This window comes from Ceratosolen solmsi, unplaced genomic scaffold (genome assembly GCF_000503995.2).
Source record: "Ceratosolen solmsi marchali unplaced genomic scaffold, CerSol_1.0 scaffold47, whole genome shotgun sequence".
NCBI classification, from domain to species: Eukaryota; Metazoa; Arthropoda; class Insecta; order Hymenoptera; family Agaonidae; genus Ceratosolen; species Ceratosolen solmsi.
In genome coordinates, this window is record NW_011948419.1 from 9,553,574 (window position 1) to 9,573,099 (window position 19,526).

Consider the following 19,526-nt stretch of genomic DNA (forward strand, 5'->3'; position numbering starts at 1 on the left):
ACATATAAAAGACCAGCAAGGCATCAACTTCTTCCTATATATGCGATGTACGTGACCGCACAGTGGCAATATCACAAACAAATCAAGAAAAGCAAGTACTCAATCTTTAAAACTCATTATAATTCAACTAATGTAATTATATAAATAAAATAAAACTAAATAACAAAACTACTCTTTATTGAATACATGTACTATCTTGTCCACTAGCCTGCAATCCTCCTATCAACATCTGGGAGCTCACACCTAATCTCAGATACTTGGCCCTCCTCGCTCGGTACTCTATTTTTAGACATTATTAATTGGATTAATGCCTTTAGATCCTATGCGATTAACAATCATTATCATTTATTTTTAAAATACTTTGCAACAATAGTATTCCTATGTTTATAAATAAAATTCATATTAAAATTTCATTTTAAAACATAAGAATCTTAAATAGTTTTCGCTGCATATAGTTGTAAAAATTTGTGTTTATTAAAATCGTAACATTTAAAAAATTTAGACAAATATTTTTATCACATTCAAGTACGTTTAAACGAAGTGTTCGAGATTAAACCCAGTTTCAATACCGCCGATTGTCGGCATCGCCGGCCTTTTAGATATCAGATTTCTGTAAACACTTGGACGAGAATTTTTCGTCTACTTGTTATGTTTTGGTTTCAAGTGGCCCGTACTGTTTATACGATCTTTGGATAATAACATCGCCCGGAAGTTTCTATCGGTATTACGCCCTACTTTTTCTTTCATCGAATTCTGGGAACTTCTAGATTTTTCTTTTTACTTATGCACACGTGTATTTTTAACTAGGATGCCGAATATATGGCCACGTGTCGTCATTACAGTATATACTAAACACTGAGCTGTACTTACAGTTAAGTTGGTGCGAGGTAGAATTACAATGAGCCTATAAGAATATAAGCCTATTGAATACGCGCACGAAAACTGAAGGCTTGATCGTTCCGTGGCGGCTCTGCTGAAAATACCGACCCTTCCATTGCGGTCCTGCTGAGGGCATATCGAGACCCCTGTGCCATGACTTCTACTGGAAGATGGTTAGATCGGTTCACTGCGGTCGCATCACGGCAAAATGTTAACCGCAAGTGCAGTTGAGCGAGGGTAGTTGGGCAAGAGAGCCGTTTAGCAAGAGAGCTATTTAGCAAAAGAGGGAGGAGTGCCGCGTGCTTACCTTATATATTCACGCGGCGGCTCTCTTAGCTGACATCAAAGCATCGTGGTTGTTGCACTGGAATCTTACACGAGGTGTAGAAAAAAAAATCTAGAACTTTCGAGAATTCGACGAAAGAAAAAGTAGGACGTAATACCGATAGAAACTTCCGGGCGATATTATTACCCAAAGACCATGTTAACAGTACGGGCTACTCGAAACCAAAACATAACAAGTAGATGAAAAATTCTCATCCAAGTGTTTACCGATATCTGAGATCTAAAAGGCCAGCGATACCGAGAATCGGCGGTATTGAAACTGGCTTCAATCTCGAACATTCCGCCCGCCATCAACAATTTGTTGATAATTAAATTTAAGCTTTCGGGATTGGTAGCTTGCAAGGCTCATTAATTGTCTGGAAAACATATGAATTGAATTTGAGTGAGCCTGCTTTTCATAGCCTTTTTCTGATGTGTGAGACTTGATTCGTGTGAGAGTTCTCAAGAATCTGTCTTCAAAGGTGTTACCATTTTCCTTAGGATCCTTGCTCCTTCTTAATGCTTCCTTGTTGTGTGGAGTATAGACGGCAGCTCGTTTTTTTTTTTATTTTAACGGGTGATAAATTTTAAAACCAATGACAATCCTTAGTAATTTTTCCAGCGATGAATATCTGTATGTTTGTCTCAGTGAAAATTTGATCTAGTTTCCGTAGCCAACAATGTTGTATCGGATCTTGGTTCTTGTTGAAATTGTTTATCTAATGTAAGTCGCCATGGTCATGATTCTGGCGATTTTGATAAGTGGTGGTCCGGTCCACCACAATGGATGTTCTTGAATTTATGTTGCACGTATGTTTCTTGCACCGTCTGCTGAATTCAATTTCTCAGCGACATATCTCCAATGTTTTCTTGATGTTTTGTCTTAACTGCTGGTTAACCCTGTTTTCACGTATTTCTTTCAACTTGATGGATGGGACTTTATCCATGTGAGGGTTACCCGTAAATCATTCCAGCAATGGATTGTCTTGACGTCGATTTTCAATGTGGCGAGGTCGTACTATATGAACTATATGAACTTGTAGGAGTAATGCTGCAGCAAGCTTTGGTCTTGGGATTATCCTTGGCATGATGGGTGTCTCCTTTGTCTTGGAACACATTAACATAGCCATTATTTTATATGACTGCCAACGTTGCCAATTTTTATGCATTAGAGTATCCATGTAGTTCTCTGTAAGAGGTGCTCCTTATGTTGAGCCAACGTGATATGTAAGGTCGGTCTGTACAAAATGCACCTCGTCGTTCCGATTTGTTTTATCAAGGTCGGTTCGACGGATACAATTTGATGCCGTTGATAACTCAGAGACCACGGGTGTTGTGTGGTAGCGATGACAGGTCACAAGTGGAAGGGTTATTATAATAATACAAAAAGATATGGCTGAAGTATGCTATTTATTCTGTTATTTATTAATGACAAGGTTGACTAATATTACTATTATTAATTGTAGAACTAACTTTTGTGTTGAATTAATGTGTTTGCGGAGGCAAACGTTTAGTAATCTATGCAGCTTGATTGTTGAATACAAATGGCGAATGGCGCGAAGTTTCGTTCATCGACACTAGCGCCTTTTGAACGAGCACGTGTGTGGTTGAGGTTATGAATGCAGCTTTATGATTGAAAGATATCGCAGAGTGGCGCGAAACTGGATTGTCGACACTTGCGCTGGGTTTTGCTTACTTTCGTAAGCTTCCGAACTTGAACTAAGGTGAGGGTTACGAAATGACATGTCCTTGGCGGGCGCGAAACTTGACGACGCGTACTGGAATTTATTCCGCACTGTCGTTTTAAGAATAGCTTCTTCGTTCTTAGTGCTTGTCGATATAATACTCTTAATCTCAATATATATATATATATATAATTATTTTAGTAGATACTACTTACAAAGACTAATCGTTGACTCGTCTTCGGACTCTGATAGGCGGATTGTAGTAGCTCCCTTGGAACAAGTAACTAAGGTTTCTTGAACTGCGTTAGTGGACATACGGGTTTATATCGTAGTTCTTCCGGAGCAGTAACTACTGTTCCAGTAACAGTGTTAATGGATAATCCGAAAAAGTGTAAGTCATTCCCGATATAGCGCTAAATAGACTTTCACTAAAAACTTAACTGAGTATGAAATGTCTCAAGGGTTTAATATATTGAGAGAGTATTACTAAAAGAGAGATACCAAAAAACTGAGAGACACTTCGAAAAGAGTAATATCACGAAAATACTACTAACTGAAAACTATCAAGAGTAAATATCAAGACAGTTAAATATCACGAGTGATAAGGATTAAGAGAGTTAAGTATCGAGAGAGTAAGAGTTTTACTTGAACCCCTTCCCTATTTTCTGTCCAATCAGAGACTCCTCCCTTATAGTGCGAGGGCAGCGCCTCTTTTGGCTTCGGAGTTAATTAAGGGCCTAGTCGTCTCTGGGTCTTCATGATGAGCAGATCTCTCATTGCTGCTACCGCATACGACAGCATGTTGGCAGCGGTAAGGGGGAGTTCGCTAACACATCTGGTGACAGCATTGCAACTTGTAGACAGCGGGAAGGGGAAAGAAGATCCGCTTGCAGTAATGCTTGATGTAGTTGCCGAGCGGAACAAAAATGCAGATGTCAAAACTATAGGTTTTCCCGTGTTTATGGTATTGTTTTTCTAGATGTTTTATGACACTAGTGCTTGATAATTTTGAGCAAGCGAAGTTTTGAAATCCAAATACAAATTTTACGATGATACTTGCCAGATGTTTTATTGCACTGACAAAAAAAGGAAAAATGTTCTCGCATTCTTGAACACGGTCAGATTGGTGAGATAGCTTTTGCTTGAATATGTTTTTCCCAATTTAATCGACGTCTTTCCTTTCTTGACGTAAGCGTGTCCTGTTGAAGAGACCATCTTTTGATTTCAGTGTACCAATCGTCCAGCGTAAGCCGGCTAGTCTTCTTTTAATTTGCTCTTAGTGCGGTGATGATATCTTGGTGATTGCATGCCATTTTTCCAAGGGGAAACCGCCCGCCATGCGACAATCGATCTAAAAGGCATACGTGCGACATTATAAAAACATATTGCAACCAGGGTAGCAATCGAACAGTGAAGCTATTGGGATCGTAATTATTAATATGCGCCAAACACGTCACCAAACCGGCGGGCCAGTACGGTAGTTCATAAGTTACCTCCTCTCCATTAATTGTACAAAATTAGTTACTCGCTCGAATCAAGCTGCGCGCAACATGTACAAACCCATACAATACGCTCTAGCAGGCCACACAGGGCTGAGACCGTGCGCTCACCTTCTTCAAGTATTTACATTATCGAGGCTCGAGTTCAGCCATTCACGCTCGGTGACAAGTCCCTTCCATCCTTGAACTTGAGTAACACTCAAAAATTCCCACTCTCCGTTGGAGTACAGTTGAATTACGTAACAATTACTTCCTAAAAACCTTATACGCCCCTATAAAATCGTGTTCGAATTCTCAACGAATTCTTATTGATTACTATTACCACTACCATTATCATCTTCCCACGCTCATGAAGAGCATCTTCGACTAACTCATGCTGATCCCTACAACATCAGCATAAAATCTATATTGAACATCCACATAACCTCCATAGCATCAACAACAACCAAGAACACAAGAAAGAACTCGCACCACTACAATAGAATAATTCTCTATCTCAATAGAAACAACCAACAACGCTACAATATTATTATAATTCATAACCAGAATAAACAATAATTGAATTCCAAATACATTACATTATACTTTTCAGCCCTACCACTTGTCCCTTATTTCTTCCTAATCGCTATAGCGAGAGATTAATCCACCGAACTACATAATTAGCAGTTCGAGCCATAAAATAAACATTACATTTCGAACAATTTTATAATATACAACAATTTTTTTTTTACTATTAATGTATATATGTTTTTATCTATGACCAATAGAAAATGTATGAGGCTATAAACAATATATCATCTAATAATACTACTTAGTTATATCTATATGTCTGGGATCAGACTAAAAAACCTCCTTATGATGGTGAGTGGAGGCTTGCTGGCAAGTGGAAGGGGCAATGCAATTATTCAATACTGCTTTTAATGTTTATTGTCTTTCTTTTTATTAAATATAATAAATAATGAATAGTCAATGATCTATAAATGGCTTAATGAATGTATGATAGAATGAATAGTTGAATGTTTCTTCAATTAATGTTGGTGGCGATAAGTCTGCAAGTGTATTCTTGATAGTCGGGAGCGTGATTCCCCTTCTCCCATGAGTCGAGTAGTTGTAGTGGGAGACTCGTGCTGGTAAGGGCAGCGAGTTGGTGCCGTCTGAGCCGCCGGCGTAGGGTGAGAGCTGTAGTGAACGAAGTCAGATGTTGTAGTGGTATTGGTGCACGTTCGTGGTGTGTTGCTGCTTACGTAGTTGACAGGACCCGATGTGTTAATAAGCCGTAAGAACGAGCGAAGTGGTGTATATTACGTGCGGGCATGAGCCGATGAGTAGAGGTAAGATGTAAGAACGAGCGTGGTGCGTTGCTTACATGCAGGCGTGAGCCGATGAGTAGAATGGCGATCCTGTCGTGATGGGTGCTTGATTGAACTAGTAAGAGGACGAGAGCATCAAGTGCAGCTCCTTAAATATTCTCGTACGAACTTGCTGCGCCGATAGCGCATCGGTGGCTGTTGTTATGTCAATATTTGTCGTGACGTCAACAGGGCATAGCCTTGTAGGGTTCATTTGTTATTACTTTTCGGAATTATAGTCGTATATTCGAGTTTTTCGGTTAGAAGCATTCTTCGAGTCCATTGGCCAGTGTTTACAAAACAAATGTTCGCGCGCTCATACCTTTCCCACTTTTATTCCGCTTAAAACTGCTGTAATCCATAACACTATACTTACCAATTTTACTCAGTATTTATTTATATTTAACACTATTTAAACCTATAGTAAATATAATAAAATATTTATTATTATATCAATCTATATAAATTTCTTATTACCTATTTTAAATTAAAAATAAATAGCATAGTGGAATCTTAATTCTAATCCGTGTCACAATCTAAATTACTAGTACCATTCTACTATTACCATTTGATAATGACTTTATCAATATTAGCTCATACATCAAATTATTATTAGTCTTATAAATTTATATTTTCTAAAATATTCTGTATCACGAAGAATCAATTTTTATTTACTATTATATTATCATTTTATTTACTATATACATTTTTTAATAATTATATTTTTATTTACCAAATGACATAAACGATTAATAACATTTAAATTAATAGAAATAATTAAAAAAAAACTCTTATGATTACGAACGAGGATACAAAACTGGAATAGTTCTTTTGTAGTCATTATTTTATTTCAACATTGATGATAACCGATGCTTATGTAATGGTAAAAATAAATTTCATTTTGACTTCATTGAGAATAAAAGTTTTCGTTAGCATCTTATTTAAATCATTTGATTAAAACACGGTAATATTAATAAGATTACAAACAAATATAAATTTAAATGAAAAGATGATTTATTACAATAATAATGATAAATAATAACAATGTTTATTAAGATATTTACAATGATACAATTTCTCGAAAGAATGAGAAACTTTAAACGAATAACATGCAAAAACCAATCAACATAAAGTTAATACTGCGCAGAATCTAACAAAATCCTCGTTTGCCAATTACCATCAATAATAGTAAAGCACAAAAGAACCATGCTTTTCTGATTATTAATATAAATTTATATTTAGTCATTATAGTACATAAATTTAAGGTAAACTTTCTATATTAGTTCTATATATAATGTTTTCCTTTAAAATATTACTTTTTTAATTAATATAAATATTAACTTTCAGTTTCAGTGGCAATTGTTTGAAGGATATATTAGGTTATAAAATAAATGCTAAAAATACACATGTGCATTAGTACATAAGGTATTATTTGGTTTCAATTAAATATTTGATTTCTTTCAAAATAAAATTTATAGTTATGAACTTTTAGATATAAAGTACTTTAACCAAGTTTTCATTTTTAAATGGCCACCTGGGATGGCTCATATTCAGAACCAGATGGACCAAATTATTATGTCAATTCTAATAAAAATCAAATACCAGTAAATGTTCCAACATGGGACTATCTCTCTAATATTAACAACACTTGTGCACAAGATAAAACTATCCCATATGTATTAAATACTTCTATGGTTTTTGAATCAAATATACCTAGTTTTTATAATAGTGTTAACAGAAATAATATTCCTTTTTTAAGTTCAAATATAAAACCAGAAAATTTAGAAACACGTAATGAAATACAAACTTGTGATAACAAAGTAAGTTTTTAAAAATTAAATATTACATTGGGGTAATTGAATAAATTAATTAAATAAATTTATATATATGCTAATAATAATAATTGATATAAAATTTATTGTATATATCAAAATGCATGCATCATATGAATCAATGAGCAACTTTTTTTAAATTTTATATATTTTAATTATATGTGTTTAAAAGAATATTATCAATAAAGTTAATTATTGGTTTAATATTCATATTTATAAATAACTAAATTTAAAAGAATTAATATATAATATGTACAATTCGAAATATTTCAGGTCCATGTAGAATCATCAGAAACACATTTTAAAAATAATAACGATCAGCTTCCAAATTTCTATGAAAATAATAAGTCAGTAGATCAACAATTATATTATTACAATAAAAGCAAATTCTATAATAGTAGAAATAAATATGTAAATAGAGATTATAAAGTAACTGATATTGTACAGCATTCAAATTTACATGCTACTGCTAATGAATTTTTACCAAATTATAATAAAAAAAATAAAGAATCCAATACAAATTCAAGCAAAAATGAAACAATACAAACAAGCACATTAAATCAAACTAAAAATGTAGATCAATCATTTAATATATTTTTTGAAAATAATAGAGAAAGATATAATGATAAAAAATTTGATAAAGGTGATGCTAATAAAATGTGGAGGGATAAACAAAATAATCAGAATTATAAATATAATAAAAAACACAATATTAAAAAGTATCAAAATGATAAATGCACTCATAGAAAATTTTATGATAAAACACGAAATAATCAATATAGAAATAATAATGAAACTACTACTTTTGAAACCAATGCAAATAGTGAAGAAGATAAATTACTAAAAGAATTTCAAGATAAATATATTGGTAGTAATATATATATTTTACCTTTTGAAGCGGATAATTTACAATACACAAAAAATTCAAAAATATTTTCAAATAATGGTGGTAGATATGATAAAAAAATACGATATAATTCTAAAAACTCTAGAAATTTTAGAGATACAAGAGATTCTATTGATTTAAATCATATGTATTCCAGAGACAGAAAAAATAATTACTTAAAATTTAGTGGATGCAATCAAAATAATTATAAGAAAGATAAATATGAAAGAAGAGAAACTAAAAATTTATTTGGAGAGAATCGAAATACAGAAGTAACTGATTGGAGGCAAAAAGCAAATAATGTAGAAAATAAAAGTGCTTCATTGAAACATATTTATTATAAAAAATATGAATTAGGTAAGTTATAAAGATTAATTTATTAATCTAACTGATATTTAATAGCAATACATTTTTATTATGTTTTTGAAGATGATGCAAGTCAAAGAGAAAGATTGACAGAGCAATTAAATCGTGGTCAATTAGAGTGTTTGGTTTGCTGTGATTTTATTCGACAAATTGATTATGTGTGGTCGTGTAAAAATTGTTATCATGTTTTGCACTTGAAATGTTTACAAAAGTGGGCCTTATCATCACAAGATGGTAAGAATAAGAAAAACACTAAATTTATATATTATATATACTATATACTAAACAAATAATATTGAATTATTTTTAGTATTAATGTATTTATCATAAAAAAAATAAAACAAATGTAAAATAAAAATATATGTAAATTTAATTATTAAAATATATGAATTGGAATAAGGCAGAGTTATAGTTAATTGAAAATTAATATTTTATTTACATAACTAACATTGATTTTGAAGAATAATTAGTTTATTGAAATAAATTAATGAATATAAATATATATATATCTATGAATTTCAGAAAGTGGTTGGCGATGCCCAGCTTGCCAAAAGGTAACTTTAGGTGTACCATCTTACTATGAATGCTTCTGTGGCAAAATTCAGATGCCAAATTGGAATCGACACGATACTGCACATTCTTGCGGTGAAATGTGCGGTCGCATACATTCTGATTTAAATTGTGTTCATAAATGCACACTGCTCTGTCATCCAGGAGCATGTCCGCCCTGCTCAGCTATGGTCACTAAATCATGTGGCTGTGGTAAGATGTCTCAAATCCAGAAGTGCAGTACTGGACTGTTACTTAAATGTAATGATACTTGCGATAAGCCTCTCAACTGTGGTATACATAAATGTGAAAACAAGTGTCACCATGGCAATTGCGAACCCTGTGACAAAATTATCAAGCAAGGTATCTAAAAGTACTTAAGAATTCCATTCCTAGTATTTTTTTATAATTAAAACATCTATCTTTTATTTTTTACTAGTATTAACATAAAACTAATTAGAAAATTCTAATCTATACTTCACTAATTATTTTAAAGTTTTAAAATTTTGACAATTTTGATTTATAATTTAACAGTGTGTAAAAAATCTTGAATACTGTAAGGAAGATCTTACAATTTATATTGTGACAATTATTAAATCAGACTATTGCTTACTTAAGTAATACTATAAAATAATCCTAGATTTTAACGTTAATATATGCATTAAATAAAAAGGAAACATTGCAATCCATAATTTTTAAGGTTTAAATTTACTTTCATTAATAATTCCATTCAAAAATTATAAAGAATTATTTTATTAAAAATTTCATATATTTAACTTAAATTTTAATTGTATGTATGTTTATGTTTTTATAAATGTTAATTGGAAATTTGTTTCAGAATGCTTTTGTTTAAAATGCAGTCGGGAAGAAAAATGTGTTTTGAATTTACCTTCAACATATTCATGTCAAAACATTTGTAACAAGATATTAGATTGTAATAATCATAATTGTAAAGAATTTTGTCACCCAGGTGAATGTAGATCATGTGTTTTAAAGCCTGAAGCAATTACAAATTGTTGCTGTGGTGAAACTATTTTAACTATTAAAAGAGCAAACTGTTTAGAACCAATTCCAACATGTGATAAAATCTGTGGAAAACAATTAAAATGTGGTCAACCAAGTGCGTTTATGATACTTTTTATACCTAATAAAAATACATAATTAAACTTTTAATTTGTATCATTAGTATCTTAAATCATTATTAAAATTTTAATATATTATATAACACTTTTTAAAAACATTTGAAGGTAAAAGATTCATATATAATTATATGAAAAAAAAAAAAAAATTTAGTTTTATTAGATTCCAATGATGCAGATCTCACTGAATTGTATGTGTATTGATAATATTTGTAATTATAATAAATTAATTTATAGGTAAGGCTCATACCTGCCAATCAAACTGCCACCAAGGGGAATGCCCTGAGTGTGAGTTATTTACAAAAGTAAAATGTCGATGTGGTTACATGGATAAAGAAATTCCTTGCAAAGAATTAATAACAAAGGCGGATGATGCTCGTTGCAAAAAAAAATGTACAAAAAAGCGTTCCTGTGGTAAACACAAGTGTAATCAAATGTGTTGCATTGATATTGAACATATATGTCCTCTATCTTGTTTGAAATATTTGAGCTGTGGTAGACACAAATGTGAACAAACGTGTCATGGAGGTAAATATATAATATAATTATAATGCATATACTACGAAATTATTCTTATCTTTTTGATATGCAAATACAGCAATATTCTAAATTATTCATTTTATTTTGTAAAAGTATTACTAATTTGACGTCAAGAATTCTGTAAATATTTTTAGTGATTTTTTCAGAATTAGCTTTTATTAAACAAGTATAAATTATTATATTTTGATTTTAATAAACTATTTAATTAATAATTCAAAGAATTTTATTTTGATAATTTAAATTGATATTTTATAATCATGTTTTTGGAATCAATAGATGTGGTTGATAATGCACGTAAATATTTTTACTAATTTATCATCTAATAAATATGATAATTGTTAGTATCTCACAAGTGCAATTTAATGTTTTCATTTGAAAATACACTCCTTTCAATAGGTAGATGTCTGACTTGTTGGCGTGTTAGTTTCGATGAACTCTACTGTGAGTGTGGTACAGCAGTAATTTACCCTCCAGTAGCATGTGGCACGCGTCGACCTGCTTGCAACAAACCCTGTTCCCGAAGTCATTCTTGTGATCATGAAGTTCTTCATAACTGCCACAGCGATTTGAACTGTCCTCCCTGCACTGTTCTTACTCAGAAATGGTGTTATGGCCAACATGAGCTGCGCAAAGCTGTGCCTTGTTATGTTAACGAAGTTTCTTGTGGATTACCATGTGGCAAATCTATTTCCTGTGGTAAACATAAATGTATTCAGATCTGTCATCCAGGCATCTGTGAGAAACTTGGATATACATGCATACAACCATGTATGAACCCACGTGAGATATGCAATCACATATGCGCAGCACCTTGTCATAAGGGAAAATGTCCTGATGTACCATGTAAGGAAACGGTCAAGGTTAGTTAATAGAAAATTATAAATAATATGTTATTGAAAATAAAAATAAATATATATATATATATATTTATTCATATATTTTAAATGTTATATAGAAAACGTTAAGTAAAGAAATTAAATTAGTTTTAATATAACTTCATCGATAGCATTAATTTTAAATCTTTTTTTTTCTCTTAATAAACTGTAGTTTTTTTATAGGTTACTTGCCAATGTGGAAACCGAACTATGTCTCGTTTATGTGCAGAAAATGCCAAAGATTATCAACGGATAGCTAGCAAAATTCTAGCCAGTAAAATGGCAGATATGCAGTTAGGGCATTCAATTGATCTTGAAGAAGTATTTGGTCAAGGATTAAAGAAGCAGAACCAATTGAAAACCCTTGAGTGTAATGATGAATGTAAAATAATTGAGAGAAATCGACGTTTGACCCTTGGACTACAAATTGAAAATCCTGATCTGTGTGGCAAGTTAATGCCTAGATATAGCGAGCACATGAGACAATGGGCTAAAAGGGATTCTGTCTTCTGTCAAATGGTGCATGATAAACTTACTGAGCTTGTACAGCTAGCTAAAGCATCTAAGCAAAAATCTCGCAGTTATTCTTTTGAAAGTATGAACAGAGATAAAAGACACTTTGTGCATGAGTTATGTGCACATTTTGGGTGCGAGAGCCAGGCCTATGATCAGGAACCAAAACGTAACATTGTTGCAACAGCTGTAAAAGATAAGGTAATAATCATTTTAACTATTAACATATTAATTTTGTTTTATGTAAAATTTATGTAGTTTCAATATGATCATTTTAGTGTTGGTTACCAAGTTATAGCTTGATGGAATTATTACAAAGAGAAAATGGACAACGAAAAGTACCAGGACCAATGTTGAATAAATCGAAAATTAATATTATTGATAGGTAATTATTTAATTTTGATAATTTTTCAAATTAAAAATATGTGTATGTACAATATATTATTAATAATACATATACATATTTAAATACATTTTATATTATATTTTTTTAATAACATTTGTTTTAATTGATCATTGTCTGTAATCATTAATTATTTAACAAAGTTTTTACGTTGCTCATACTTAAATTTACAGAAATTAATATGTATAAATATAACTAATTTCGATTTTCTATTGTAGGAGCAATAATATTTTGCAACTAAACTCAAAGAAGAGTTTAAAGTCTTTGTCTATAATATCAGTTTCACCATCAATGTCTCCAGAACCTGAAATAGATTACTTTAATTATAAGGGGTGAAGAGATTTATATTTCCTTTTTGGCTTATTTTAAATTAAAATATAATCATTGAATGAATTCAATAGATACAATAATGTTAAGTATTTTTTATTTGTATTTGAAACAGCTACATAATTTAATTTTTTAAATGACTGCTAATGTGTATTATTCATTTTTGATCTTATGCAATTAATAATAAAAATATTAAAATAAAGATGTAACAAATGTTAGATTTTATTTATTATCTATTATTTTTTTAATTTAATATTAATTACATTAAATTTTAAATGAGACAAAAATATATTTACTTTTTTATAAATAAATATTATGACTTTCGAATTATATAGTTAACGATTTCTATTGTTGATTGTAATTATACAATTACGTATCTTAAGGAATTGTAAATTAAAACAATTATATGCCTGTTTCTTCCTTGGATCTTTATATTTTCTTTTTTTTTCGGTTTTCAATTTATAATTTCACTTAGTCTCACTATGCTATATATAACTTCATTTCATTGTCACATTCACAATTCAATATAAATCATGTTCTTTAAATAGCAATGATAAAAAAAGCTCTTGCAATGTGAATGTTTCAGCATACCTACATACATCTTTCTGTTCCTGTCTCTTTTTACTATACTTATCTACTTATTATATTAACGATTCTTTTTTAATATTTTTTTATTCATTATTTAACTTTTATATGTATTAGCCCAAAATTAAGCTCATGGGATAACTCGATTCATTGAAGATTTAGAGTTTTGCCATAACATAAAATATGAGTTCTTAATTCTGTTTCTTTTTACAAATATAGACTTTATTTTTCTATTCATGTAAATAAAACAAATGTTTCAAAAAGAAAAGAAATGAATTTACAAAAAATTTAATATTGATTGACATGTTTGCAGACATTTATATTGGTACCACTATATAAACCATAAATCGATTTAGTAGCCTATTTATAGCCTTTTAACTCTTGTAACAGTTTTTTAAGATTATTTTTAGTTTGTTCGTTCTGCACTATTCAACTATTTTAAAATTCAACAAAAATATTCGTCATTTTAAGATATTAAAAATTGCTTCTCATCCAATGTCACTTGCACATTCTAATGCATGCTTCAGTTAGTACTATCTTCTTTCTGAATTTTGAATACAAATATTAACTTTGGCTCGATCTTGTTCAATTATTAAAGAATAAGAAAACATCTAATGAATGAAAATAAAAAATAGAAATTAAAGAAGAAATCAATAAAAATATTAAACTGTCAAATACACAAGATCTTATAAACATGACTGTTTACCACTATCTTTCAAAAATATCCATTTAACTTTACAAATATTAGTAAAAAAAGCTTTCACAGTCTTGTACAATGCTTACAAGAATATTAATTTTATTTAAGGGCTTAATTTTCTAAGAAAAATAAGTAATTATAAATTTATCAATAAATTCAAATAATTAATTGCAAAAGAAAAAATTATTAATAGCAAATATTTTACAAATTTCTCCTAAGTCAAAAACTTATGCTTCTCCAATGAATTTCTCTACTATTGTATACTATTAATTATCTACTATTGTTATTGGATAAACAAATCAAAATTTTGTAGAAGTTATAATACTGTAAGAAATAAGTAAAACTGAATGAATGATTTATTTAATTTACCATTTAAAGAGATAAATTGTTATTGTTATATATTATTTAAATAATATATAAGAAATGATGCATTAAATAAAAAATTATATTACAGTATCCATTTTATTTTTATAATTCTATATTATTACTCAATTATATTTTATATATATAATTCTAACACAAAATATTTAATAGTTAAATAGTTTCTGTTACAATAATTTCAATTTTATATCAGTTTAACTTTATAAATTACTATCAAAATAGAATTGAATTTAGAAGATTAAATAATAAATATCAGTAATTATTTAATTTCTATAAAAATTATTAGTGTATTTAATTATATTAGTAAGTTATTACAAATACATAACAGCAAATTATTAGATACCTTTATTAATCATATTAATTTAGTATTTTAATGATTTAAATTCTTTTTAAATTTCTGATTGTATATATATATATATTAACATGTTTATCTCTAATTAGATCATATTTTTATTAATAAAGTGATTTCTTATAAAACTAGATCCAATATTTATATTATTACCTACAAATTTCACATTATTATTGCATAATTTTAAATAATAAAACTTTTAATCAAAAATATAGAAAATCTAAAAAATATACAAATATATTTTATTTTTACAAATTTAGAATGTCAATACTTTCACAATTAAATTACATCATATATATATATATATAAATTATATAAGATGAAACAAATTAAAGTAACAATTTTTAATTTTACTAGTGAATTATATTTACTAGTACAAGCTAATTTGTATGCATTTTATTTAATCTTATGTATTACAAATTATGTATTACAAATTCATATAGTTAAATTATTTTTTCCTTATTTTAGTAGTATTATTTTAATGTTTCAACGTAAATTATAAATATCAATATTTAAATAAGTTTTTAAGGTCTTATATTAAAATACTATATTGACTATATTTTATTCTATATTTACACACATTTCCCTGGTTGTATGGTAAGGTTAATGAAGTTGACAAGCTCTTATAGCAATTAACTGTAGAAGAATAAATACAGGACTTAGCACTTCTGAATATTCAAGAGTACTTTGTGCTGATAATTTTTTACATAACAAATATTTAAAAACAAAAACTAAAAGTAATGAAATTAAACTCCACAATGCTCTCAATATTCCAACTTTAATCATACTTCCCATATGCATTCTTATAAAAATAATTGCACAAAAATAGGTATTTAAACCATCAGCAACAAATAATGGAGAAAACACTATCCACCAACCAGAATTATCCATAAAGTATTCATTATCTAGTTTTAATGCAAGTAATATTGTAAAAATTGTCAATGATATTAAATTTATCCATATTTCAAATATTGTTAATCCTAACCAATGAACTAATTCATTTAAAGAAAAAATCATATTAAAAAGATATTTATAATCTTGGCTAAATATATTAAAAACTCATTATTTTATTTGCAATTAAATAAATTAAATTATTTAAAATTCAATTATCAATTCTAAGAGGTTTTACTAATTCAATTGGAAATACTCGAATATGAATTGCTGAATTTAACCTTTGATTTATTTTATAATCTGCATCATCTTTATTTGGTTCTAAATCATCTATAAAATAAATAGTTAAAATTTTTAATATCATTATTATCTAAAATATTAGCTCTACAAGAATAGCTTACCAACTAAATTAATAGACGAAGTTTTTATATCTAAATCTAAAGTATCACAATGGATTTTCTTAAGATACAATGCCAGATTACAAACTCGATTAATGGTTGCTCCAAGTCCATGCAGTGTTACTTCTTTTGAATCATGCAAATATTTTTCACATATTTTCAAGTACACCTTTAATGATTAAAAATATTAATTTTAAATCAAATTGTATTTTATTAAATTCAATTTATTAACTATAATATAAAGTATTATTTAGAAATAATATTGATACAGTAATGATAAAAATATAATAAAATAAAGGTTATGTTTGAAGTAATACCTTAAAATTTGTTTTATTATTAACATAAATATCATTCTTTTTTTTATGAAATCGTAAAGGTTTTCTCTTTTTTAGAATATGATCATTACTAGTTATTAACTTTTTCTTTGACTGGTTTAAATTTTTTTTTTTAAAATTATTTATTAACTTTTCTTTCTTCTTTTGATTTTCCATTCCAAAACTTAAAAGTAAGTCAAGTTCATCACATAACACGATTAAAATTTGTGTTATATAAATAGTAAAATAAATATTTAATAGTAATATTAAAAGATAATAGGAACATTACCGAATTATGAAACAATTATTGCTCACTATATATATCAACTTTAAGAGCTAGTTACTCGTATAATAAAATCCTGTAAAATAAACCAAAATCCAAGAAAAGATGCAATAAATCAAAATTTCTCCAAATTTAGATACACTATCACAATGCTCTAATATTCATTTAAAAGTAATAAATATGAAAAATAAAAAAATTTTTTTACCGTATACGCTCAAAATGAAGAGTATACCTTTATGCGTAAATAAAAAAAATGCAGTTTACCTGTTGCTGCAAGAAACTTTCGTATTTTACCAGTAAACAACTAATTTTCTATTACTATTCTACTCTGTAACATTTTCTATTACTATTTGTTAAAATTTTCATTCAAAATTTTGATTTACTATTTATTTTTAACGTTCAGCATAAATATATGTCAGTAGTTTTGCAATGTTGTATAGAATTGATTTTTCAGAATACCTATGATATTAATATCACGTTTTTTAGAATTTTCCGGACAGTATCAAAATAATAAAATATTTTAATTGTTGATGCTAATGGCAAAATATTAAAATTTTATTCAAAAATATTAATAAAGTGGAAGGTTAACAATATTTTTTATAGTAATAATTTAGTAATAACTTAAAATAAGTAATGACTGTTACAGTTCTAGAAATTTTAATTCAATACTAAAGAAACTTAAATAATTATATTTTAAAAATGCTGTAGTTAAAAATATGTATAATATTTTAGGCTTGTTTTCACCTATAAAAGAATATAATTATAATACTTATATAATAATAAATATAAAATTAATATATATATTTATTTATTTATACATTGTAACAATATGACTGTTTCATTAAATGACAATTATTCTTAAGAACAATAAAATAAAATGGAAAATGCATTGATAGAAAGATTACAAGATTATCTAGAATTTTGGGTAAAACCAAAGCAAAGCAGAAATGGGGATGAATTAAATAAAAATTATAAAATATTAATATAATTAATGTGTACATTGGTACGTCGTAAGACTCAAATAATCTTGCATGACTGAAATTTAAGATGATGAGTTAGCATCAGGTCAGTGACCATATATGGAAGTAATTTTATTTTAATCGTTTACAAATAGACGATGTGAAGTGCATGACCAGTGACATTCAGCGCTGTAATAAATTGCGTGTATGCAAAAACTATCACGATATTATTTAGCATTATTAAATAAAATATAAAACAATAACATTAATTTAGTTATTACTTTAAATTTTCTCCCTTTTTATTAAAACTTTAATATACTTATTATATTAATATTTGATTAAATATATTTGCTTTTTAAAAATACTAATTTTTTTCGGGATACAATATAGTATAATAAATCGTAGATACAGTATTATTTTAAGTTTTTGTTTAGTATATGGATTATAAATTATCCAAAAAACTTCCTCTACATTAATAAATTAATAAATCCTCTATAATAATAGCATCACAAGATAAAAAATATATTCATAGTTTATGAACTTTTCCATGTTTCTGTTTGTTTATGATATTTCTGTTTTTAATATTTAGAATTTTACATATCTTATCTTCGTACCATTCATACCAGTTCTTATATTACAAATAAGTAATCCGATTTTGCAAAGAACTAGCAAATGTTTAAAGACTTCAGATGCATACTAAACTTACCAAAAATAATTAAACAGTATTTGCTTCTGAGATTATCATTATTAACAGTTATCTTTGTAATTTACCTGGTTTATGATATTTTAAAATGTATTGATGATTTTCAAAGATACAATTTTATTCTTTATACTTCATTGTTTTGTGTAAAATAATGTGGTAAATTACTTTTGTTGCAAAATAGTATAACACATAATAATTGTATGTAATATAAATAATTGCTATTTAATTTATTATCACGTGTAAAAAATTCTATTTTCTTATTGTTTCATTTTCATTGTTAAAAAATAGAATTAATTGATTTCACTTTTATTATACGATATTAAAGTTTTATATTATTTCCTTATTAAAAAAATGACAATATTTCAAATGAAAATAATTTTATTAAATAATTTTTATTGAATTATTTAAATTACATATCTTGAGTATTCGAAAATCCTTACACACAAAAATAATAAGAAAGTTTCCAGTGTAAATCTATTATTTGTCAAATTAAAAGTCTACCATTTGTCAAATTTTTTTAATTTAATGTAGTTAATTAATTAAAGTCTAAATTTTGAATTAAAAAATTATAAATCAAAGCCCACAGTTATAATGTCAATGTTAACCATGCATATCAAAGACTATTTGTCGAACGATGTAGTTCTCGTTGTTTCTAGAAAATGCAAAGTTTATGGTGATTCTACTCTGTGGTTTTTAATTTATACCCAAATAATACAAATATATCTAAATATATTCATTATATGATTCAAATTCTATTTATATCAATAAAATATATATGTTTAAAATAGTAATTTGCATAT

General features: G+C 28.0%; 3 protein-coding genes across 3 annotated transcripts; 1 reads left to right on the plus strand and 2 right to left on the minus strand.

Annotated features, from left to right (window-relative positions):
- Positions 1-6,914: 6,914 nt before the first annotated feature.
- Positions 6,915-13,303, plus strand: stc (nuclear transcription factor, X-box binding stc). Its single transcript, XM_011497844.1, has 12 exons — positions 6,915-7,001; positions 7,084-7,161; positions 7,229-7,556; positions 7,842-8,811; positions 8,884-9,054; positions 9,343-9,732; positions 10,208-10,489; positions 10,746-11,036; positions 11,445-11,908; positions 12,107-12,637; positions 12,715-12,821; positions 13,058-13,303. Exons 3-12 carry the CDS (start codon positions 7,263-7,265, stop codon positions 13,173-13,175), a joined length of 3,618 nt encoding a protein of 1,205 aa, XP_011496146.1. The 5' UTR covers positions 6,915-7,001; positions 7,084-7,161; positions 7,229-7,262; the 3' UTR covers positions 13,176-13,303.
- Positions 13,304-15,688: 2,385 nt separating this feature from the next.
- On the minus strand, positions 15,689-16,195 carry LOC105360845 (transmembrane protein 203). Its single transcript, XM_011497845.1, has one exon. It carries the CDS (start codon positions 16,193-16,195, stop codon positions 15,782-15,784), a length of 414 nt encoding a protein of 137 aa, XP_011496147.1. The 3' UTR covers positions 15,689-15,781.
- A 67-nt stretch (positions 16,196-16,262) lies between these two features.
- Rpp20 (ribonuclease P protein subunit p20) lies at positions 16,263-17,420 on the minus strand. The gene is made up of 4 exons (XM_011497684.1): positions 17,329-17,420; positions 16,785-16,965; positions 16,471-16,636; positions 16,263-16,399 (listed from the first exon to the last, which is right to left on the minus strand). Exons 2-4 carry the CDS (start codon positions 16,956-16,958, stop codon positions 16,281-16,283), a joined length of 459 nt encoding a protein of 152 aa, XP_011495986.1. The 5' UTR covers positions 16,959-16,965; positions 17,329-17,420; the 3' UTR covers positions 16,263-16,280.
- Between the last annotated feature and the right edge of the window lie 2,106 nt (positions 17,421-19,526).

Bases quoted from the DNA above. Each gene is read 5' to 3' on its own strand.
- stc (XM_011497844.1), top strand. From the start codon at position 7,263: ATGGCCACCTGGGATGGCTCATATTCAGAACCAGATGGACCAAATTAT. The intron at 9,055-9,342 runs GTAAGAATAAGA...TATGAATTTCAG, and splicing joins GGCCTTATCATCACAAGATG to AAAGTGGTTGGCGATGCCCA. The intron at 11,909-12,106 runs GTTAGTTAATAG...GTTTTTTTATAG, and splicing joins CATGTAAGGAAACGGTCAAG to GTTACTTGCCAATGTGGAAA.
- LOC105360845 (XM_011497845.1), bottom strand. From the start codon at position 16,195: ATGATTTTTTCTTTAAATGAATTAGTTCATTGGTTAGGATTAACAATA.
- Rpp20 (XM_011497684.1), bottom strand. From the start codon at position 16,958: ATGGAAAATCAAAAGAAGAAAGAAAAGTTAATAAATAATTTTAAAAAA. The intron at 16,637-16,784 runs GTATTACTTCAA...TAATCATTAAAG, and splicing joins ATAATAAAACAAATTTTAAG to GTGTACTTGAAAATATGTGA. The intron at 16,400-16,470 runs GTAAGCTATTCT...TTTATTTTATAG, and splicing joins TTCGTCTATTAATTTAGTTG to ATGATTTAGAACCAAATAAA.